This window comes from Notolabrus celidotus, chromosome 6, assembly GCF_009762535.1.
Source record: "Notolabrus celidotus isolate fNotCel1 chromosome 6, fNotCel1.pri, whole genome shotgun sequence".
Classification (NCBI taxonomy): Eukaryota; Metazoa; Chordata; class Actinopteri; order Labriformes; family Labridae; genus Notolabrus; species Notolabrus celidotus.
The window spans coordinates 5051678-5076755 of NC_048277.1; the positions used below are offsets into that span (position 1 = coordinate 5051678).

At 39.8% G+C, this 25078-nt stretch overlaps 2 protein-coding genes across 2 annotated transcripts; one reads left to right on the plus strand and one right to left on the minus strand.

The window, feature by feature from the left end:
• Positions 1-102: 102 nt before the first annotated feature.
• Positions 103-3231, minus strand: pdf (peptide deformylase, mitochondrial). Its single transcript, XM_034685814.1, has 4 exons — positions 3093-3231; positions 2847-3004; positions 1006-1668; positions 103-827 (listed from the first exon to the last, which is right to left on the minus strand). The coding sequence occupies exons 3-4, from the start codon at positions 1628-1630 to the stop codon at positions 670-672; spliced, it is 783 nt and encodes a 260-aa protein (XP_034541705.1). The 5' UTR covers positions 1631-1668; positions 2847-3004; positions 3093-3231; the 3' UTR covers positions 103-669.
• On the plus strand, positions 2809-15354 carry LOC117814464. The gene is made up of 7 exons (XM_034685812.1): positions 2809-3642; positions 6579-6808; positions 6930-7031; positions 8834-8935; positions 10217-10330; positions 10735-10843; positions 12178-15354. Exons 1-7 carry the CDS (start codon positions 3531-3533, stop codon positions 13725-13727), a joined length of 2319 nt encoding a protein of 772 aa, XP_034541703.1. The 5' UTR covers positions 2809-3530; the 3' UTR covers positions 13728-15354.
• Positions 15355-25078: the final 9724 nt, after the last annotated feature.

A 25078-nucleotide genomic window follows, 5' to 3' on the forward strand; every position in this document is an offset into this window, starting at 1 on the left:
CCAGAGTTTAACCTTCTTAAAGATGTCTTTCATTTAAACGTCTTCAGAGTGAGTTACTGAGCAGCCCTCCTTAAAGCTGCTCATTAAAAACAAAGAAGCATCTTTAAAAGTGTCAGACGAGTCATACTTTAATGTTTCACTCATTTATCACAAACAAATCTTTTATTCATGGAGCAGTGACCTGAGCTCTGGAGCTCATGACTCTCACTCTGCAGGAAAAAAAAGATGAACACATCAGATACCAGAACAAACAAGGCAATTCAATTGAAATGTAAAGCACTGTAGACTTTCTGTCTGCATGTTTTATCAATTCATAAATAGTAATGATAGCATAAATGTATTTTATTTGAGGTTGTTCTTGTTGATCTTGATACTGAGCATTCATCACCTTGAGATAATCCAGGTTTACAGAATCTGCATGTGGATGAAGAAACAGACGTGTGACGAGTCTTTACGTGTCTGAAGCTGACGGCTTCATCCACAGTCAAAATAGAATCCATAAACCACATCTGGGCTTCTTTTCATTTGCAGAATAAAGATCGATGAGAAGAGTGACAGAGGTGGACGGCACGGTCCTGGATATAATCCAGGAACACATCAGCTGTACTCTGAGGACACGTTTGAGATGAATCCTCTTTATAAAGATGGTAATGTTGGTGTTCTGTCCCTCTATTCATTGTGGGCCTGCCAGTTGATGTTGAGGAAGGTCTTGCAGTCCATGCGGTCGATGTACAGGACCCCGTCCAGGTGGTCCATTTCATGCTGGATGATTCGAGCCGGCCAGCCGCTGGCCTGCCACGAGACGGCTTCCCCCTTCTCATTCAGACCTGCAGGAGGACCATGAGAGAGGACAGAGGAAACATACAGAGAGGCATCAACACAAGGTTTTAAGAGGTCTACTCACAGGATAGAAACTAACTCCTTCTCTGAAACACTTTATATACTTTAATGCAAAGTTATTAAATGTCACTCAGGTTAACAAATCTGTCATATGAACATGCGTACCAGATACTTCCACAGACAGGTAGCGTGGGACTGTGGCAGAGAAGCCAGAGATGCTCTCACAGGCCTCCTGAAAAAGCACAGTCTTCCCATCCAGGACTCTCAGCTGGGGGTTAACAAAGATCCTCAGAGGCTGCGCAGAAAGACCGCGGACTTCCCTGGACGCAGGTGAACTCTCCTCCAACATTTTCTTGGGATATTCCAGAGCCAGGATGCGAAGCGGCACCCCGACCTGAGGTGCACTCAGTCCCACACACTCCAGTTTCCGCATCACTCCCACCAGAGTCTTGATGACCTTTTGGATCTCAGGGCCTGGGATAGCTGCAGGGTCGACAGCAGCCGCGTGTGAACGCAGCACTGGGTCCCCTACCTGGCACACATGTCCATACGGAGGAGTGGGAGGGGGTCTGATCTTGTGCTTCATGTACTGAAGATAAGAGCGCACCTTGACACTGCTGGAGTACGAGTGGCTGCAGGGCCCAGGCTGAAAGGGTGAGACTAGAGGGCGACCAATAGAAGTCCTTATTAAACCCAAGACCCCAGCGCTGCAGTGAGGCGCTTCAGATACACAACATCGGAGTCCAGACCTGCCGAGCCGGAGCAGAGACATGGCTGATTTTGTGCTCATGATGGAGCTGCAGCCGGGATGTTGAATCACAAGTTGTGCTGTTGGAAAATCAGACAAGAGGGAGATTTCGTTTTACCCAAGTGTGATGAAGAGACTCGGACTACTTTAATCTGCTGAACAAATACCATCAACTTGAAGAGTTTAAAACAGTAGTGTAATCTTGGGGGATTTGAATTGTTTGGATGTAAGGTTGCATTTGTTATTTAAAACTTACAAACTAGATTGTCAACATATTAGTAAACAGGAATAATAACAAAAACAAGACTTTAGAAATCAACAACTCACTGAAACTGCAGTGTAAACAAAACTAAAATAAATGTACATATATTCATGTTTTTTATTCCTCCAGTAGATGTTTGTGACTGCTCATCTAGTTTATTCAAAGAAGTTTTTTTTATTTTATTTACAATAGTAGGGACTTTATCATAAAAAAGAACATCAAACTGCTGTGAGTTTGTCATGCTCTCGCCTTGTTTCTATGTTATCTAAGCGTATGACACAGGACTCATCATTGAATGTCTTTAGAGACATGGTGGAAATATTAGATCTCAATCTAAAGGTTGGCGGTTCGATCCCAGCTCCTGCAGTCACATGCAGAAGTGTCCTTGGTTATAGTGACCTCAATATCATCCAAAACAACCAAAACAAATGTGTGTAAAATGTTGATATTTCTGATGTTATATACAGCTAAAACAGCCTGGGGTCAGATTGACCCCAAGGAACACAGATGCGTACATTTATTTTTCAGGAAATTGGAACACATCAACGTTTAATTTGACGTTTTCCCAGTTGTCCCCATTAAATTAGGAAAAGTCATGAAATATGAAGCCAAAAAAAGGATGTTAGTCATTAATTTAGTTAGAGATATTAAACATTGAATGGGGTCCAATTGACCCCAGGGATAATGGGAGGGTTAACACCACGATACTTGTGCTGGCTCATGTTGGTCTCGCCCCTGACAGTTTATATAATAAAACGAGAAAACTGGAACTCATACTAAAACTAATCCACTAAACTAAAATGAGCATTAAAATTCTCTAAAAGTTAAAACTATAATTCAAAACTTTACCATCAGCTTTTATTTAGGTGGAGACGGCGAGACTGCAGTGTCCACCACTAGAGGGCGCCATTGTTCAACATTGACTAAAAACCAAACCTTAGCATACTCAACCCGTCTGATCCGACGTGAAGAAGAAACAGTTGATCTGGTACATACCTTGGTCTGTGAACAGATTTACTTCTTATATTCTCTGTCAGTGTGGAGCCTCTTATTCACACCCCGGTTAGAAGTACGGGTAACACCGCCGACGGGGTAAGCAGGTGCCCATGAACATGCGCGCCTCTTTAACAGCACCACAAGCTACAGAGCTAAACCTTTAGCACGTTGTTTTACGTTAGTTTTATTCAAAATACGTGACTGACGCATCTCACTCTGTGAAGTATTAAGTATTAGTTATCTTACATTAATATGAGCGGTCCTCTGCTGACAGAGAGAAACATATAATCATGTTAGAAGGTGAAACAGGAGAGAGACATGTCAACAGCTCAGGCAAACTACTTCTGGGTCAACGACCACATCCGGTACTAGAAACTTCACAATAAAAGCCATCGTATTTTTGTCGCATTCAAGCCAGACAGGACTATTTATCTAAGTCTTTTATTGTGAAAACCACCAGTAAGTTTGACCAGGAAATGATTTGCAACGATTTGAAAACGAAACCCTGAATGAACAGTCTTAAACACAGCGCGTTCAAGACCTCGGATCTTAAACTTGCCGGTACATGTCCAGCAGTGAGGGGGGGTGAGAGTGGGCGCGTCTCATTCATTAAACGTCCAGGATCATGGACTTCTCTGCAGACCTCCCGAGGATGAGCGTCGTGTTGACACCACTGAGCAGCTGATGGAGGGAGAGGAGCTGCAGACATCCAGGACTTGTTTACAGAGTTACTCAAAGTTAGTGCTGTGGATCATAGAGTATGTCTGGGCTCACAACATGATTCACATACTGGAGGGTAAGTTTTTTTTAATAAGTTAATGCAAATCTGATTAGTAAGCTTTATTAAGATAGTAAGTATTATTGCATGACGATTGATATCAATGAAACAGAAATAGCACATTGCAAATCTATGGAAGCCTGGAATAAGCATACATCACAACATTGTATATACCTTACTAATAATAAGAATAAATAGTAACTTCTGATTGTTTTCTCAAGGTTTTAACTTTTACATTTTGTCATCTCAAGATAACAACAGTTTTCCCATGATAAGATCATTCCCTAAATGTTCTTTATCTGGGGATAACAGAGCTGGTTGTCACATTTAAATAGATTAATTTATCTCGTTATCTCTGGGATAATACAACATATTATGGTAACACTGTTCAAGGTTCAAGGTTTTCTTTATTATCCCCGGGGGGCAATTTGTCTTTCAGTCAGCGGTGACACAAACAAAAAAGTACAACAAGTCACACCAACATCAAAACATTCAAAACGGTAACAACAGTAACAACTGGAAACAACAGTTATGCGGCATTGTTAAGCAGACTAGCTGCTGTCGGTACAAAATAGTTCCTCCTCCTATTCGTCCTGCTATTCGGCATCGCGAATCTTCGGCCTGAGGGAAGCCGGCGAAATTCAAGAAAAAGAGGATGGTACGGGTCAGCCACGATGGACCAGACCTGGCTGAGGGTCCTGGCTTATGGAAAGCCGTTTGAGCATTTACTCCATATCCTTGATATCAAGCGTCAGTTCCCTGCACTAGTGAGGTCTTTTACAGCACTAGTTAACTAGTTGAATGTTGAAACCCTTACTAGTTAACTAGTCGACAGCAAAAACTCCTACATGCTGACTAGTAAAGGCCAAAATCTTTACTAGTGTTACTAGTTAGAGGGATTTTAACCTTACTAGTTAACTAGTAAGCCTACAAAAAGTTTACTAGTTAACTAGTAACGACAAAAATGTCCACTAGTAACACTAGGTAAAGTATTTTTTGCATGACTAGTTTACATGTAAGGCTCAAAATTGTAAATAGTAAACTAGTCAGCAAAAATGTGTCAACTAGTACAATTAGGGATGGAACAAGGAACCCTACTAGTTAATTTATGAGGTCTCAAATGTTCACTAGTCAACTAGCAAAAGCCAAAATATCCACTTGCTGCACTAGTGACGTTTTATAAATCTTGCTAGTGAACTTGTTGGCTTAAATGCATTCACTAGTAAAGCTATTGGTGAAAAAAGGCTCACTAGTCACACTAGTTGTACAAATTGGTAATGAACAGGCGGGAAATAATTTTTCATTACTAGTGTCCCCTTTGGCACCTCACTAGTTTACAAGTAAGGTGTGAAAGAAACTCACTACTCAATTGAGTATTCTATTTGTGGTTACTGGTTAACTAGTGAATCGTTTTGCCTTACTAGTTAGCTAGTAAAAGCCAAACACCATCACTAGTGTTACTACTGGACTTTTGGCTGTCACTAGTTCACTAGTTACAATTTTGAGCCTTACTTGTAAACTAGTCCTGCAAAAAATACTTTACCTAGTGTTACTAGTTGACATTTTTATCATTACTAGTAAACTAGTAAACTTTTTGTAGGCTTACTAGTTAACTAGTATTAAAATCCCTCTAACTAGTAACACTAGTAAAGATTTTGGCCTTTACTAGTCAACATGTAGGAGTTTTTGCTGTCGACTAGTTAACTAGTAAGGGTTTCAACATTCAACTAGTTAACTAGTGCTGTAAAAGACCTCACTAGTGCAGGGAACTGACGCTTGATATCAATGATATGGAATAAATGCTCAAACGGCTTTTCATACTGGCTCGGTGGATGCTTGACATGTCAGGCAGGGGTGTGCCCGCAACCCTGCTGCATATCTTAACTATGGCCTGCAGTCTATTTTTGTTTTTTAGATTTGTTGACCCGTACCAGGACACCATTGAAAAGGTTAAAAGTGATTCAATAAAACAGGAATAAAACATCTTCATAAAAGTCATGTCGACATTAAAACCCCTGAGCTTCCGATAAAAGTACATTCTTTGGTGGGCTTTTTTACAGACAGCGTCGACCTGATGCTCAAATGTGAGTTTTTCGTCGATAAAAGTGCCAAGATATTTATGCTTGTTCACAATGTCCACTTCCACATCCTCAATAAAAACAGTACAACAATGGAACAGTTTTCTTAGCAAAATAATGCTTAATTCACGTTGAAGTAATGCATGACTCATGATGAATTTATGTATGAACTAATTATTGATTCCTGTTGTTCACTATGAACTAAATATCCTGTCACTAGTGATGGGCAAATGGAGCTTCATGAACCAGTAGTTGTATTTTTTGACTCCTCTAGATGGCGCTCTCTGTTCAACAAAGGGTTGAAAGCACACTGAATTGCTATTCCCTGAGCCTTTATTCCTTTATTTTGACACCAAGAGCGCCTCTAGAGGTGTCAAAAAATATAACTACTGGTTCATGACGCTTCATTTGCCCATCACTACCTGTCACTACAACTTCATGTCATGACAACGTGTTTAATACATCATAGTTATTAGTTAAGGTATGGTAATTAACAGTTACTTCATGCATCAGTTCATAGTTGACCAAATTTGCTGGACATACAAGTTTTTTTTTAGGATAATTGCATATGAACATCCTCTCAGGCTGAATTTTAAAACGTCATATCTCTGAGAACAAACTGAACGGTGTCTGTGTGCATCTTTTTCCGATGTCATCGTCCTTTTTCTGGAGATAGAGAAATGTTCTTATCTTGAACTTAGTTTATTTCCACTGAAGTAAACAAATCAAGTTATTTCTTCTCATGTCTTAGGGCAAACACACTGCTCAGTACAAACCTGTGTCTGCCTGCACTGTAAGATCAACCTTTATAGGTAAACTGACAGCTGTAAAGAAAGTGAAGTCTTAAGAGGATGCTTTGATGTTTGTTTTTTTCAGTGTTGGACTCCTCTCATTGGCTGGAAACAGAAATAGACTCTCATCCTCTGAGCCTGGAGGATTCCCTGAGTCTGCGCGTCGGCTCTGCTCGGGTGTTCTTTATCGTGAAGTGCAGGAACAGCCAACAGTTTGAGAAAGTGATTGGCTTTCTGGAAAACACCTACAGACTTCTGCCCAGACTGGTGTCTCCAATCAAACACATGAAGATCATGTTTGGCCTTAAAACCATGGTAAGCTTTATGTATTGATCTGACAGGCACAGACTGATCTTCCTCTCTTACTTACTCTAGCTGCACAGTTTCCTGATTTCAGCATCTCACCGCCTCACATTGTTATCGTCTCTGGTTGCAGGTCATCATGAGGATGCTGAAGGAGAGACGAGGCCTGGTCGACACTGTGTTTAAAATCAACCAGCTGTTCCCAAGTAAACTACCTCAGTACCAAGATCAGTGTGTGAGTGAAAGGGGATGTTTTATTTCTCAATACTTTATTGATTATTACTAAAAGAGCATGTGAATTAGAGCAGATATAACACTTCTGTACGTCAGGTGGGCACAGACTTAACTGTGAGTTTGTGATGGATGTTAAATCACACTTCAGAGGTGATCATTTTTCATTATCATAATTCTTTTGGGCCAAATTATGAAGACTGACTGGATTTTATTTTTTACAGCTTTTATATTCAATTTGAATTACATAAATCCTCTAATCTTCAGTCTGATAAAATTCTGAATCTTTATGCAATTTAATGACTTTTTTATAAGTTTGGTGATGAAGTATCGTGACATTTACAGCTTCTTTCTGCCGAGCACCCGCTGAGAATAAAAGGCCCTGTTTAAATCTGTATTCTCAGTTTACAAATTTGAGTTCACAGATTCATAATCAGATTTATAAGCATGATTTTTTTCCTCACAAACAAGGGACGGACCATTTACACTGTGAAGGATACATCCAACCTATCACTACTGAAAGTTTTTTAATACTGCCTGTAATTACCACTTTTTAAATCACTTGTAACATTTTTATACATCTTAAATTTGTATTCTCTTTATCTATTTTTATTTTTACTTATTTTTATTTTTACTTATTTAAACTTATTCTGATTGTACTTATGTCCGAGTTGCTGCAACAACTGAATTTTCCCCCGGGGATCAATAAAGATCAACAATTAACATTGAAGTTTACCCTTAAATCCAGAAGAATGTTACTTTCCTGATGGATGTAGTTGCCAGGAAATTTTTTATGTTATTTATTTTATTTTTTCCATTTGAACTTCTCCTTGTTTATTAATGTTTACTTTTTTTCTTTTACTTTTTTTCTTTATTTCTTAATTTCATTTGCAAGAGTGCAAAGATCATACAAGTGGGTACATTAAACGGAATATAAAAAAAGAACAAGTAGTGTTGGAGAACAGTAATCATTCAAAGTTATCAGGTAGAGACTACATAGACGTTACACAAACAGATCAGACTCTATAACACGATCACAAAACTAAAACAAAAACAACAGCAACAAAAAGGAAAAAAGACGATTAAAGAAGGAAAAAGAACCGACATTTCTTTTGTTCTGCCAAAAGTGTACATATCTGTGCTCTCCTCTGTCTGTGCAGCTGTGCCCATGAAGAGCAATTACAGATTGCAGATCAGCAGCACAGAATATAAACTGTTTGTAAACCGAGAGCATGAATTTACACATTGCTCATATATTTATGATATCAGAGGGTCTCCATACTGATTATTTGAGAATGGCAGCACCTTGCTGTGTCTAATCACTGTTGGTAAAAAAAACAAGTTTATTTTAACTTGTTGATTTTAAGATTTAAATGGACAGGCTCCAAACTATTGAAGAGATCTTCTAACCCTCTATGTGCCCGGGCGGCCTCTCAGATCTGTGGATGCAGCTCTGCTGGATGTAGCAAGATCCTGCCTTATAACAAAAGATGACTGGGCTTTCTCAGTTAGAGCTCCAAGACTGTGGAACTCTTTTCTATTACCAATAATACAGTCCACAACCTTAGCTGCTTTTAAATCCTTGATCAAAACATTTTTATATTTTTATATTAGATGGCCTCTCTCAACCCCTAAATCATGGCTATTTTTCTGCATTCTGAGGTCCTGTTTTTCATTTCTCTCCCGTTTTTATTTTCGTCGTATTTTTCTGCATTTTTTGTTGTGAGGCACTTTGTAACTTTAAAAGTAAAGTTTATTATTATATTATTATTTATGTAAAATGTCTCGTGTCGGTTTCATCCTCAGAGCCAACGTCAGATGTTCCTCATGAAGAAGAACCATCTGGACTTTAAGGCTTTCACACAAGCTCTCGCTCTGGAGAAGGACAAACTTGAAGATTATATGAAGGTAACTTCATTTAGAATAGTTGTTTCAAACGAAGAGGGTAGAAACAAATATCTGAGACAGGATGAAAGTTTAAAGTTTAAAGTTTCATCCTGTCTCAGATATTTGAGTTACTTTAAACTTTAAAGTAACTCGTATACAAATTCTACTACAGATCTGAGTTTCATCAGTCATCAGAAAGCTTACACAGCTTCTCTTTCACTTCTGTTATTACAAGCAATGACTTCAGAGAACTGTTCTCTCCCACAGGCTTCAACTGTGGCTCATTTTCTATCCAGCAGGGGGCGCTGCAGAGCTACGTTTAACACAAAAATCCTGTACCACACAAATGCAGAGCTGTCACTGTACCCACTAATTCTAAGAACTGTCAGGGTCACAGGGATTATAACTTTATATGATTAAAGGTGAGAAATAAATGCTGCAGTTGTATTGATTAACTTTGTTGGATAATGTACGAGAGTAAACGGACTGATCTGTTCAGAGGCTGCTGGGATGGAAAATGGCAGAAACAGTTTCCCAGAACCTCCTGAACATTGGTATTAAAGTTCACCGAGCAAAAACAGTAAACACACAAACGAAAAGGAACACTGGAGAGAAAATATTTATCCTGTGAAGTCAACAAGACAGGCTGTGATGGCACAGACTCTCAGTCCCAGTGAACCCTGAGATCTGCACTCTGAGAATTAATAATCAATAAAGTCATTCAGAATAAGTCTGAAGATTTCAATAAGAGTTTTTCCCAGGTGGCCTGTGAAATGCTTTTTGTTATTGGCTTAGACTGCCAGGGGAACTGATACACAGGGATCCTGTCTTTCCCTCTCTCTCCTCTCTCTGCCTGTCTCTTACTTTAACTCTTCCTGTCCCATTAAAGTTACTAACCATAGACCTTTCTGGAGTCCCTGAGCTCCCTTGTCTCGTAGGTTCCTTTGGATCTCTGCTGCTGTGGACGTGCCAGACTCCAGCTGCTACAACTACTACTATCCGTCTCACCACTATCATCTCTCTCTCTCTTCATCTCCCTCTATCCCTCTCTCCAACACGGTCTCAGCAGATGTATGTCTAACATGAGTCTGGTCCTACTGGAGGTTTCTGCCTGTTAAAGATGAGATCAGACTGAGTCCTGTCTGTAAGATGGGACTGGATCTGATCCTGTCTTGATGTTGGCTCTTTGTTAAGAATAGAACACAGAGTACGGTCTAGACCTGCTCTGTTTGGAAAGAGTCTGAGGAGAACATTTGTTGTGATTTGGTGCTATACAAATACAGATTGATTGATTGATTACAGAATCAGATGGAGGATCAGTACGGGGAGCATTATGTCCAAAAGGTGGAGGACAGACTGCTGAACTACCTGCACAGACTGGACACCGTGCTGCCAGGAGATACCTATGCAGATAAGGTGTGTGAATACATATTTCTCTAACGTCATGCTCACATGCTGGGATAATGTTGTACCAGATTCTCTAAGTTTATTTAAATTGCAAACCTGTGACTCAGCAGTAACTTTGAGTATATAGTGAGAATGTACTCAGTTTAAAATCAGCACTCTGAGTACTCTAAGTGTGACTGTGGAGAAAAGGCTTCTGTGTGAGCATTATGAACAAAGATTAAAGATGTGTTTGTATACATAGTTGTAGCCTCTGGAAGCCCAAATCCACATCAGCCTTTTATTTACAAAGCATTATATTGCATATTAAAAAATGAATTTCTCTTAATGAAAGAATAAAAATACTTAAATTGCTTGTGTTATATTGTGACAGACAGTGAGATTGCACTTTTTCTGTTTGTGCATGTTTAAATTAGATGCTGAAGAGAGAAAGTCCTGAGACTGAGGAGGAGAAAATGTTGTTTAAGGTTGTAACGTCAGACTCCACGACCATCGCCACGACTCTAAAGAAGCTGCTGCACTGTGGTAAGAAATATCTCCTTCAACAACACAAAGTTCACATGAATCCCAAATGAGACAACATCTTTTTGTTTACGTCTGAAGGTAGTCTGTAGTATGACTGTTCTGTTGGATCTGTTTTGCAGGTTGCTGGGTCAGGTGTCACTGGATTTTTCAGTTTCGTAAAGCAGAAGTAAACAACGGCCAGGCTGATAGATAAACTGCTTCTTTGACATCACTTATGATTTAAAAAGTGGTTTAGGAATTTAATAATTTTCACAGACATGAACAGTAACCTGGGAGATGTTTATCGACTCTGTAAATACTAAAAGTTACAAGGTTCACCAGCGTTTATTTTGCATTACTTCACTGTAAATCTAATGGACAGTTTAATTTCAACTAATACAACTCCAACACAGTAGGTGGTGCTAATGCACTTTAAAACCGAGTGCCAACCGTAATTCACAAAAAAAAAAAGTGGAACATTAGCGCTGTGCATTGTGGGAAACAGCGAGGCAGACTGGTCTGATGCATACTGAGTAATTTTCCAGAATCAGTAGACATCCGGGGAGTTTTGGCATACTGCAGATTTTGCTCTTGTTCACATACTACATACAGGAATTTTGGCCATGTCAGTACATACTGCTAGTATAGTAGGCGGTTTCGAAAACAGCCAGATAAACTAAATACACAAAGTAATAAACTCAGGTGTGGATGCAGATGAAACTAATGTGGGTAATCAAAAAAGAGGGAATCACACAGGGGCAGGAAGTAAAAATAAACTGGACACACAGGGATCAAGAACAACAAAATAAAACAGGAAACACAACAGACAAGATTAAGAAACACAAGAAAATACAACACAAGACATGGCTCACTAATAACACGAGGAGACTAAGGATAATTTATAACTAATACAGAATACACACAGGGTCAAGAAACACAAGGAAAAGTTTCAAACTAAGATCTGCTCATGACACTAAGAGCTGGATTCTCTACAGAAGTCCAAAGGGGCTGTGAGCTGAGCTGCAGCTTGTTTTAGTTTGAGATCTCTTCAGTATTTGTCTGTACTGAGGGTTTTCCCTGAGAGCCATGATGACAGTCTGGTGATAAAAACAGAGCAGAGCAGAGATGTGAGAAATAAGTGTCTTCAGTTTTAGACCGTCATCAGGGCCTCATAGATATATTTAGAAAACATGCTGTTTTTTTGGCGATCTCTGCGACAAGGACTCTAGCCTCTGTACTTGGGGCGTTTAGACCGCTAGGCCATCAGCGCCCCATGCTGTTTTATTTTATTTCCTTTTATTCAACAGTAATGACACTCTTTATGTAAAAATGCTCTGCCTCTTTCCTCCTCTCAGATGTGTCCTGTTTTGTCCTGGTGTCAAAAAATGGAAACCAAAAAACAGAGACCTCTCTCACCGCAGAGTCCGCTCCACACGGCAGCATCTCAAGAACTCCTCTACAAGGCAAAAGTCAACAGGTGTCTAAGGACAGCCAACCTCTGATGGAGAATGAAAATGATCCAGATCTAAGGACGCACCAGCAGATGGAGGAGGATGGAGGGATGGTCAGGAGGGTGGAGGAAGAGAACAGGGACCAGAGCTCCACCTCTCCTGCGTCTCCTCAGTTCTGCTCCAAACACCAGCGATGGGTGAAGAGCATCCTGCAGGAGTGTCCCGTCGAGTGCTCAGAAGAGCTGCAGCTTCTGGCCAACGTTTCTTCATCATCTCCCCCTCTGTTTCGGTCTTCCTCATCTGGCTCTTCATCAGAGGACCTCACCCCATCTAACCTCATCCAGTTGCCCTTCAATCAACAATATCCACCTTCACAGACATCCACCCGTCTTCAGACATCCAAACCAGCATCCCCTGAAGACTTGAGAGGGGCTATGCAGTCTGGCATGTTGTCACCAGTGGTCCGACTAATAGACATCGCCTCAACGAAAAGCTTCTGCACCATCTTTAAACACCAACAAGCATCTCCGAATCACAACCAACAGGCAGCTTCAGGTTCCAGTCCTCGGGTGTTAACCTCAGGAGATGAAGCCATACATCATAAAACAACGACAGACTCACCGTTCAACCAATCAGAAGCCTTTGCTCCAAAACATCCTCCAAACTCAACACATGAAGTTCAACCAGCAGCTGTATCTCTGGATGAATCCACTTCTCCCTGCTGTAGATTACAGACTAGAAGGTGGTCCTCCAGAGTTTCAAAGAGGAGCAGATCTACTTCCAACATTTACTCAGATTCAGAGCGTCAGGCCGGACTCAGTGTAGACCGTTCAGCCCCCTTAGGGAGCAGTTGTCCTCTCACAGAGTTCAATGTCTCTGGTCCTCTTGAACGAGATGCTTCTACCTCTACTTCTCAGTCAGGGAGACTTATCTCACTCTGCGCTGATAACAGGATCTCTTTATCCTCTGGATTATTTCAACATGTCGTCCTTCCAAAGTCAGAACCTCTTTCTCAAGAACACATCAGTCCTTCAAACACTTTACCTTCCTTTCACGTCATCTCCCCAAACTCTAATCGCCTCTCCGTCACCTCTGAGACCAGCAGAGTCCAAAGAACCCAGCTCAAGTTGTCTCTGCGCAGTCAGGCTATGCTGCTGCAGTCCAAGCTGCTGCAGCCGTACGTGAGTCTCGTCAGGCTGAGCGTGCAGGAGTGTGACAGAGAGACTGAGGGGGTGCAGTGGACCGAGGACAACACGGAGGAGGAGGAGGAGGAGGAGGAGGAGGAGGAGGGAGATGATGATGATTCAATGTTTGATGTGAATGCTCTTTACTCCAGCTCTTCAGACAGTGATAGCGAGTACTCTCTTCGTTGTGACCCTGACTACAAACCCAGCTTCAAGAGGAGAAGACTTCTTCTGGAGTATGAGGCCTCACGGAGCGTGAACAGCGTATGAGGGTCGTTGGGGTTCTGGGTTCAATATGAGACTGATGCTGAAATGATATCCAGTTTAAACCATCAGGCATCTACATATTAGTCAAAAGTACATTTTATCAAAGACAAGTTTAAACTGGATCGATAAGACTTGATATTTATAAATATATTTTTATGTATTGATACAGTTTCTGATCACCATGGCCTTACAGCAGGTGATGGTGAACACACTGCATCTCATAAGATCAGCATGTTTACACTCCATCTGATGTGTATATTTAAAAACAACACGTGTAGATATGCTCAAAACCCATCAGCTGTTTGCTTCAGGTCTAACCTTTAACCTCTACCCTCCAAGTGTTGTGCTACTCTAACAACAAAGGTGCACTCATAGTGTGATTGTTGGATATGTTGTAATGCATCCTGGCAGAGAACTAAAAACTTCAAGTGATAAGTAGAAATACAAATCAGGAGCTTGAGAAAATATCAGGTGAAATGAAGTGTTTTTCATGCTGCAGACTGCTTCATCTCGACCGAGGCAGGACTCCCCAATGAGGCCTTTTTCCTCAGCATTTAAAAAACGATCTGTGTTTGTCCGACCATGTTGTGTAAACGATCTGTGTTCAGATGGATTTGCACACAAAAAAAAACACTGGGGTGTGTATGCCAGGCCAGTAGTTGGTGGTATAACTTTGTAACTTTGTCCACCAAAGAACACCAGATGCCTGTGCATGGAGCCGTTCTTCAACAGAGCAAAGAGCACAAACAACTTTCTCCACTTACATGATGGTATACTGATATAACAGTCTGGGTAATCCCTCCGATCAGCTCTGATGTATAAAGTTATAACTGGTTCAGGTTTTAATTGTTCAGTCGGTTTGAGTGTTATTGATCAGCTCCTGGTTCAAAGTTATATCACTATAGGATAAAGACACACTGGAATTAATGCTCAGACATTAAATCTTACACCTGCTACTTTTAGAAGTTTGGGCTGTAATTTACATTTTACTAAAACACATCAAACACGACTGTTTTCAGTGTGAAAGGATGCGTCAGAGTGATAACCTCAGATTCAGTTTGAGGCGCTTTGACATCTTTCTCTTCTGATGTTGCAGCCTGAAGCTTCATCATCTCCTCCAACAAACACAGCCAACTCTATTTAAAGCTTGTTTACAGTAAACTGTTGTTGTTGTTGTTGTTAAAACCTTTGTATGCTTCCTCCTCCACTTGAAAGCAAAGACACTCAGGTAGATGTTAGCGTTCTGTAGCATATGGAGGCTAAAGGGTCTTATGTTTCTCTCATGAGCTGATGGAGCCTCAAAAGGAGATTAACAGCTCATCTAATGTGCTTATTATTATCCTTCAGGTGAAAACAAACTCCAAATGAATGTTGATGTTACTCTTTGTGTGAACATGCCATAGATTGCAGCAGTGGGGAATGTGAATTTTTGGGTGATGTCATTAGAAAGCACAAAGTATAAAAGCTCTGATGCACGCCGGTTTACATATTTTATGACAGCATTATTAGCTTTTACCTCTTGAATGTTTGAGTGTTTTGCAACCAGAGAAAAAAAAGTTTGTCAGTGAACGTTTGTTTTATGAAATCATTGATTAATAAGAATAAAAGACTCAGTGAGTTCCTTGAAGAAGCTTTGTGTCAAGTTTTGTTTGGTCCTGACTTTAAATCTCTGCAACTGTGTTAGATTGTCTCTCAGTTTTATGCAGACACTGATGAGGCCTAAAGGATGAATCTTAAAGGGGAATTCAAACTTTTTTAAACCTATTTTAAATTTTAAAATGTAAACTAGAGTTGGCCATAGTGGAAGAATTATATTCAATGGAAAAACTGACTCATTACCTAAAGCGCGGAAACAAGAACGCTAGACTGATGACCAGAATAAAAAGACAGATAGTGATAACTGCTGTGCAGAAAAGACTAAAAAAAAATTATAGATATTGAGAAGGAATCCCTTATTATATTTATGTTTGTCTGTGTATAATTTGTTGTGCTTTATGTTTGTTAATATTGGAAAAAAGAAAATCAAAAGGAAAAAAGGAAAAGTAAACTATCAGCTTTAATGTGTTTTGAAATGCTCAAGAGGATTGTCTCAAGCTGGAGCTACAAATCTGCTATTTCCACTAAAAGTGGCTGTAGCGTATGTAGGCGCTTAGCATGTACAGATTTTGGAGCAACACATGCTGCCATCCAGACAATGCTTTTTTCAGGAAGACCTTATGTATACAAGACAATGCCAAACCACATTGAGCACGTGTTACAACAGCATGGCTCTGTACAGTAGTAGCAGAGTCCAGCTGTTAAACTGGCCAGCCTGCAGTCCCAGCCACAGACTGTATAAAACATGGACGTAGTATCCGTGATGTCACCCATCTGTTTCTGAAGCTCTGTTTCAAAGCCAATCGTCGGTGGGTGCCATATTGGAAATGCTGAAGACGACCAAACTCCTGTGGAGCTAGTGTGAGGTAAAGAGGTGGAGCTTTAGCCTTTTCTCTAACAACTCCAAGGTGCCTGCCTGTCAATTAAGTCAGGCTTGCCCTTAAAATACAGAGTAATGAAAAAATCCGACCCCCGTACAGTGTGTGCTGATAGAGAAATTAGCTATGGCTATTAAATGCTTTTTGAACCAGGCTGTAAACATGTTTATTTCTGCTGTAAAGATCGTCTTCTTTGAATGGGTGTGTATGTGGTTTTCAGTGTTTCTGCAGCCAGCCTCAAGTGGACGCTTGATGAACTGCATTTTCTAACACTTCAACATGGGACCGGAGGTTGCTGATTGGTCCCAACTTCTCATCAATTGAAAACTTTTGGTGCATCATGACACACACACAAACCTCCTAACTGTTGGGCAGCTTAAATCATCTATCAAACAAGAATAAGATATTTCACAGTTAAAACTTCAGAAACTGATTTCTTTGTTTCCTAAACAGAGTGTACATTTAAAATGATCATGTTTTTTTCAGTTTCAACATTTGATCCTGGATGAACTGCAGTTTTTAGCACTTCTGCATTGGACTCATATTTTTAGACTGAAAGTTGCCACTTGGGTGTGACCCTCTCTTATGGAAGACACTGAAAGGTAGCACTGATGAACTAATCATACAGCCAAAGTCTTAAATCTGCTTTGCTCTAACTTCACATATTCTCCTTTCACATACTTTTCATACATACAGGTCCTTTTTAACTCATATTTGTACATTTGATGAATAGATGTGTGTGATAGAGCCAGAATGAATAATGTCCTTTACGGCTCCTCATACATGTGACAGACTCAGGACAGTATGAGGCGGTTGAGTCCGACAGTTTCTGTATCCTACGGGTTAAAAAACAACTTCTATTCATGTAATCTTGTGCGTATAGAGAGAGAAATGCATCAGAGCTTCCTTTTCCATTACTTTGTCATTAATGTTGTCTGTAGTGATCCTTCAATAACAATCAGAGGGTTCAGCTGCAACAACAGGAATCTAGGTAGCAGCCATGACATCTGATATATACCGCTGAGGCAATTTATGGAACAAATATACGATATGAACCTTCAGTCAGTTTAACACCAGAAAATAATAATGATGAGATGAGACCCATGTTCAAAAAGACAAGGATTCCTCTGTAACCATAAGTTTGGTCCGATAAGAAGGTTACAGTTTTTATTAGTTGTGAATTAATTCAGCAGAGTTTAGTTCTCCTTACTCCTCTCTCCAGTCAGCTTCTACCTTTTTCCACTCCTTTACGTTTGTTATCTACCCAAACTCCATCTGAAAGATGTTCAGGGTTTTTGATTGAGCCGAGGGTTTTAGACTAAGGACTTCCAGCCAAGACTCCTTTTCCATGTTTTGTTATTGCTTTACACTCCAACGTGAGGACAAGCGTGAATGAAGCGCCTTCATGTTCTGTGTTTTCATGCATTTTCTATCTTCCGCAGATGTCCTTAGGCAATTTGATCACCCCTCATCTAACACCTGTCCCTTCAGTCTCAGTCGACTGACCCTTTGTGCATCTATAATTTATTAATCCTGAAGGAGAAATGCAGAGATTTCAGGCTCTTGTTAAAACATGCTCCACACACCGGCCTGAACACCCTCCCATGCACCCAGGGGACCCTGTGGAGGGAGCTGCACGTTGACGCGGCCCCCAAGCAATCAGGTGCTACCTCAAAATTGTCTGTACATTGTCTCCAGCTACAAACCCACTTCCCAGGCTTGAACCTGTCACCCTCCACTTATAGTCACAATTCATACATCTATCTAACATCTTTCTCGTACCCTTCCTGCTTTCCTTGCCCGCGTGTGTTTTGGTTCCTCTGCCTTTACGTCTAGAGTTCATCGAAAGCATTCCTGGTTGATTACTTTTGCAACAGGAGCTCTGACTCTTACTTAAGGTTGACGTTGAGTGGACATGGACCTCACTCCATGGACCGCCCACAGGGAGTCATTCCTACTCTTCTTTGGTCCGTTTCCTGCCCTCTCCTGGATTACCCAATCATCTCTGTGGACGTGAGCTCTGTATGGAGGGATGTCCAGTGGCATGACACCACACCAACAGCCTGCGTGATGGTCAAATATGTGAACACAACGGTTAAAATGGGCTACCACTGAGCTCAGCACATGATCCCTGTGTTTGCATACAGTTCATGTATTTACTCAGTGCTGCTTGGGAGAGAAGATAGCTCCCTGCTTGATGGTGGAGGTAAATTTAGGACATTGGTTACTGGCTTTTGACCCGAGGATTGATCAGTAACTGGATTCTTGAATGATACATCCTGTTCAAAAAGCTCTGACAGAACAAACACAGGACGTGTGCTGCTGTGACTGACATGAGTTTGATATATAACTGTATAAAAAACAGGAACAAAGGTATTTTAATCTGCAACCAAAGCGCTGCAGCTTTATCGGATTGTTTTTTATTTTCTTTTTATTAAAGTTATATTTTTTGGCATTTTCACCTTTAATGGACAGGACAGCTGAAGAGAGATGGTAAATGTGGGGAGTGGAGAGTGGGGGAGGACATGCAGTAAATGGTTGAGGCTGGAATTGAACCTGCGACCTCTGCAACAAGGGTTATAGCCTCTGAATATGGGGCTCGTTCTTAGACCGCTAGGCCATCGGTGCCCCAGGTTTTGATATTTGAAAGAAGGACCATTTACAAATGTTATCATGAGGCTCCATAACTGACCCTTTTACAAAGACTGCAGGCTGAAAAGCTCATGAGCACACTGAGGATAACTTATGTTTCCTCCCACTCAAAGAGGAACCTGCAGAAACCTCCAGATATATTGACTCATGTTTAATCCTCACAGCATAGGATGACAAAAGTTGTTTTTTAATATCAGCTTTCCCTCTCTGCTCAACATCAAAACACATTTTAATCAAGAGCAACAAGACACCAGTGAATTGCCATTCCACACAGAGCTCTTTTCGTCTCATGGCAGAGGAAAGGCAGATATGTCTCAAGCTTTCTGTCATTGAACCTCTTGAAAATGTAATTATACACTAGGTGGTGTCTAAAAGATCTGAGAATTCATTTAAAAATGAACTTCTCCTCTCAACATGACATGGACACTCAATGGAAAGACTTTAACGCAAACTGATACAAAAACATCGGTCGAAGACGTGATTCTGGTCATGCTTAAAACTAAAAAACAAACCCAGCCTGCACCCAAATCTTTAGTCTCTACTCAGATGTTTGAATCTAATTTGATACAACCTTGATACAGTCAGCTGTTGGCAAACTACGATATGGAGTGATGGCTGACTTTTAGGGACTCCCACGGTGGCCTGGCATTAGAGGTGGGGAGCCTCTGGTTCTGTGTGCTGCTACTTCTAATGGTCTGCAAATGTGGGCAGAAAAAAAAGGAGACGTCAATGTCAGATGACCCCTAGTTGGTTCAAAGACTGATGTTTCCTCCTCATTTATTCTTCACTTTGACTTTTTGTCCTGACAATCAAAGTCTGATGAAAGAAAAGGTCAAGAGTATTCTCAAACTACAGACAAAACCAGAACGTCTCCAGGACCCTAAACAGGGTCATATGTTCACAGATTCTTATTGCAGAGTCTGGGAACAGAGATAGACATATTTAAATGTCTGAGTCATTGTTAGATTATTTTTGGACTCATAAAGGACATGGCAGCCTCATGAAAACCCTTAAAGCCGTCTCCTGAATGGAGCCTCAGACTCTTTCTACAGATATTGATGAGATATCAGAATGGACTGCTCTGACACAGAGCCTTTCTAGTCTTTCACTTTGGGCACTTCTGCCCAGAAGACACCATGACATGCAAACTGGAAGAGACAGGGCTCAAAACGCTTTTCTTAAGACTGAAGGACAATACACTCCTTTTTCATTTATTATTTTATTTCATTTTATTTAAATTAATTTTTAATTCAATTCAAAGTAATTGTGTTTCATTTAATTTAATTGTATTAAATTTAATCTAATTTAATTTCGTTTATTTTTATTTATTATTCTCTATTTATTTTATTTTATTTTATCTTATTTTATTTTTCATTTACTTTCATTTTGTTTTATTCTATTGTTTTTGCACTTCATGTATAGTGTCTTTGAGTACCTAGAAAAACTCTATTTAAATCTTATCAATTAAAATATTATTAATATTATTATTATTATTATTATTATTATTATTATTATTATTATTATTATTATTATTTCCCATGTGCCCGGCTTGCCGAGCGATATGCAACACATGGTTGATACCCTGCTATTTAATGGTGAGGTACAAAGTTCCAAAGGGTATCCTGCGAGTAAAGTTGTTATATAATAGTTACATTATTCTCTATCAAAATAAAATTAACTCTAAAACAGAGTTTATAAAATGTCAACCATGGTACTTCAGACAATGAGGCTGAAACTGTCAATCCACACGCACACACATGAAGGGAGCATAGAATCATCATCATCATCATTATTCTATGACACAGTTAGTGCCCGGCTCTTTGCCCACGCTCAGTTTCTAGCCACGAGTAGCCGACAGTTTAATCAGAGATCACTGGGAATGCATCAGATAGTTACTTTTATTTAAATGACTTGACTTTTCATCAGCCGGTGTCTTTTCTTTGTTTTTGTTGACCTCTTGTATTTTTGTATTGTCATCCACGTCAGCTTAGAGCTGATTTCGCTCCTTATCAGTGTTGCATCAGAGGCGTGGGATGCTTGATGTCCCCGTCTGATTAAGTAACACTGCACGCTCATTTGTCCAGGTGCCACACAGGCCCCTCCTCTTGTTTGCTAAGATTGAACTTTGCATACTATTGAAGGGTCATCAAAATATTGCTTCAGTTGTATTTACACATTCACAAAACTCCTGAAAAGTACTCAACATTTTTAGGCTGCACTGCATGTTTAAAAGCAAACACTCCAATTTTTCTGCCTGACTTTTACTGGGATTTTTTTCTTTTGGGCTCTGTGTACAATTCCTGCAATAAGTCAGAGTCTAGTGTTTGGGTTGATGTGACCAAACTGAGAAGGAATGGAGCTCAGACACATGACATAATGGTCCAAGGCATCAAATTCAAATGTACTGAGACAGCAGAATCCACCTTGAAGAACATCATACAGCCAAATTCTTGCACCTTTAACTACGTCAAGCGTTGTTCATACAAAGCATAGATTAGTCATTTCTATGCATTCAGTTATCTCAACAAAAAAGTTTCTGAATTACAAGTGAAATTAACATTGAATCAGGAGTCACTTCTTTACATGCAGGAAAACACATGAATGACAAACCCGTCTGAGGAGAGAAAGTCCTCTTTTCCTTTTCTGATCAAGCTTTAAATCACACAAAATCATCAAATTAATCACTAAATGAAGCCACAGTTAGCGACATGAATATGTTAAATGTCATGCTAATAATAACATGTAACATATGGACATTAGTTTCAGCTGTGAATTGTATTTTGAGCCTATAAGACAATGATCATATGTTAAATTAAGATCCTGAACATATTAACCCTCCTGTTATGTTCATTTCTCTGGAACTGCAGTAATGTTCCTGCCAATTTGACCCGGGGGCATATTCAATTATCCAAAAGTGTCAGAACCCGAAAAAAATCCCAATACACATTTTTTTAATTTAATTTTTAACTCCATTACTAACCATTTAAATCAAGATTTAGTCCATTGGTGTTCTTTAATTCTCAAAGATCATGGTTCAATGACAATAACTCACTCGTTTATCATTAAAATTAATGTTAAAACTTTTTTTAATGTACATTGGAAAGCCCTAAATATAATTACAATAGTTTTACATGACTTAGATTTTTGTTTATTTTATTTTACATTTGAATTTTTTTTTTTATGAAGTGATGTTGATAAATTTACACAACACCTCTTCTGTCACATGCTGCCCAGATTTTATGCTGCATTTAGCTGGTTTGGAAAGCATATATTGCCTAGAATAGACTTCAAAAGGGTCAATTTGACCCGCAACATAACAGGAGGGTTAAGTAGAGGTCTTCAGACGTGCATGACAGACCAACCCAAAATGCATTTGAATGCATCTGTTGATGTTCAGACACCTGGCCTGTCTGACCCGGAACACCACAGAGCTGACTTGACGCATATCAGAGAGGAGACGTTTGGGTCTTTCTTGTTGTTTTGTATTACAGAGTTGTAGTGTGGCCTTGCTCAGCACCAATGAACTCTGCAGTTGTTGTTGGAAGTTCGATGTTGTTCACAGCTACGTCTCTGTAAAAAATCCTTTAATTTTCTCTTCCAAAATTCATCTCTGATCTTTAATTGATTTGAAAAAGGCAATCATTCATTCAGCAGATTTTAAACTGCAACCTCAGAGGAGACATCTGGAGTTAAAGTGACTGTAAGGATGATTGGTGAGTATAATTGGTGCATAATATAACAGAATCAGAAATGAACTATGGGTTACAACAACGAACCCTTTACTTATTGGATTTATTAATGAAGGTCACCTCAACAGTCGTCTGACAACATATCTGGTCCTGCTTGTCTGAAACTGCAAAGAGTAACACCTTTCTGTGAGGTAGATGAGTAACATTGGTGTTTAAGGTCTCAGGAGCATTTGGGGTGAGAGCTGACTTTGTGGTATGCATTACACAAACTTGAAAGCATCAAGTTGTTTTTGTTTCTGACAAACATGCGAGAACATTCTTGAGTATTGAGACTTTCCGGTCATGACCACATCCTTTACCCCAAATGACTGCAAATAAAATGTAAAGTAAATCCATAAAAGTGATTTGCGTCATAATCAGGACATTTCAGAATGTAGAGGATCCTTTCAGCTTTGCAAGCAGCCCAGCTCCAAACCAGAGCTTAGACTAATGGTGTCAGGAGAATGTGGACTCTCCCACGAGCTGATTTATGAATCTGAGCTGTGCCCCCATGATGGAGCAATGACTTAGCAGTTTTGGATGAATTAGGTCGAACTTAACGGCCTCACAAGCACCACAGCATCTTTTCTCACAACAACAAGGGTCAGTCATCTGCTTGGGAAGAACAAGGTACCATCTGGGTTGTTGTTTTTGGTAGACACGTTTTGTATTTGTTGTTTGAATAACTTCAAGAGGGTCTCCAAAGGAAGGCTAAAACTCTGTCAAATAAACAGATTCAAAATGAATGAAAAGAAACTGACAATAGTGGACAAAGTACACGTCTTCATTACTTAAGTCAAAGTATAGATCCTCCTGGTCAAACATTACTCCAATACAAGTGAAAGTTGTTCAGTCAGTCCTGGAGTACTTGATTTTAAAAATACTGAAGTATTCAAAGTACTTTTTAAAATATCTCTAAACGTATTTTCACAAAGCATGAGGTCAGTCAAGAATGCATGGGTGTATATTCTGCTCCATTCTGTTTATCTAGAAAACATGATTTCATATGTAAAAAGTCTACCATGAAATATAAACTAAGTTACTACAAGCACAGACAAGTTTACAATGTTCATCTGGAATCAAAGCAGTGTGTTAGCTCCAGACCTCCACATGCTTTCTCAGGTTAGATGCTGATGTTTTGTTTCTGTGATGAAGTTTGTGTGGTAAACAGATCAGAGATTTACAACAATACAAACAATCATTCTTTATTTCAAAAGCTCAAACGTGGGTTTAAAATATGGCCGTGGTGCTCAGGTAGAGAATCATCATCCTTCTCAGTCATAGCCATCATCACCACGACTAAATGAACGCACTGATCTGAAGAACGTTTGATCTACGCTCAACCCAGGTACGGCTACACCACTGAGACAAACCAAACACAAGGACACAAACAGTTTACAGTCTTTGGGATCTGATTTCAGAAAAGATCATTATCAGCTGACTTCAAAGATAAAGTAGTGAGTAACTAGAGCACTGATAGAAATGTAGAGGAGTCAAAAGGATGATATTTGTCTTTAAATGGAGTAAAAGTAATACGTTCACCAAAAAATAATACTCAAGTAAAGTACAGATACTCAAAACATCTACTTCAGTGTATTCACTTTGTTACTGTCCACCACTGGAAACTGACTATGAATTGTAGTGACTTTATCAATCAAGTAATCAAACAAATCTTTATCTTAATAGCTCCAATTCTTTGGAGCACTTTGTAGTATTTAGGAAGGAACTGTGAGAAGAAAAAACATCCTTTGAACAGACAGAAACCTCAAGCAGAACCCTCATGTTGATTTAATTTGTTTTATTTAATTTAGTAGTAAACTGTAGATGATTTATCTTCTATAAAAGTCATCTCTATGTGATGTAAGCAGATGATACTGTGCAGAGACTAAGTTCATTTGTTGGATTTGTTCTTCTTTGTTGGATTTAAATCAGCTCCAATTTCTCTCCTTTAATCTGTGTTCTCAGTTACTCTTCGGAGACCTCCTCGGCCTCACTGGTGTTATTTTGCTCTGAGGGACTGTAAAATTGACTGATGCTGGGCACGGAATCTCTACAGTTTAGAAAAAAAAAGAGCTTGACTGGCAGGCTGTTATGTAAGCAGTAGTTTTCCACATGTGTTGTTGAAGTCCCCCCCTCCCTCCCTCCCAGCCTACGCTGTACGCAGCAGTTCACTGAACGTAAGAAAACCGGAGACCTCTGAAGGATGACTCAAATGCTTTCAGTGCCAAAACAACTGCAGCATCCCTGGTGTGTTTTGTCTACTGTTTGTCAGTTTGGTGTATTGATTTAACACAACAGGACCCAAGCTGTTTTTGGGATCACATGTGGCAATCACCGACACACATGAAACCACAACATGTTTTGGTGGATGGACTTGGTCATAGATGCCATGAATAAGTAACTTTTTGTTTGAGCAGAGCAGCGTAAAGTGTGGAGGGAATAACTTGCAGTTACTCTCACCGTACACCTGAGGTCAGAATTTATGACCAACTTGTTCTTT

What these genes read in the sequence shown, in the direction of transcription:
- pdf (XM_034685814.1), bottom strand. Translation starts at nt 1,630, where the DNA reads ATGAGCACAAAATCAGCCATGTCTCTGCTCCGGCTCGGCAGGTCTGGA. An exon ending in CCTGTCTGTGGAAGTATCTG is followed by an intron (nt 828 to 1,005) that starts GTACGCATGTTC and finishes GTCCTCCTGCAG; the next exon opens with GTCTGAATGAGAAGGGGGAA.
- LOC117814464 (XM_034685812.1), top strand. Translation starts at nt 3,531, where the DNA reads ATGGAGGGAGAGGAGCTGCAGACATCCAGGACTTGTTTACAGAGTTAC. An exon ending in TGTTTGGCCTTAAAACCATG is followed by an intron (nt 6,809 to 6,929) that starts GTAAGCTTTATG and finishes CTCTGGTTGCAG; the next exon opens with GTCATCATGAGGATGCTGAA. An exon ending in CTCAGTACCAAGATCAGTGT is followed by an intron (nt 7,032 to 8,833) that starts GTGAGTGAAAGG and finishes TTTCATCCTCAG; the next exon opens with AGCCAACGTCAGATGTTCCT.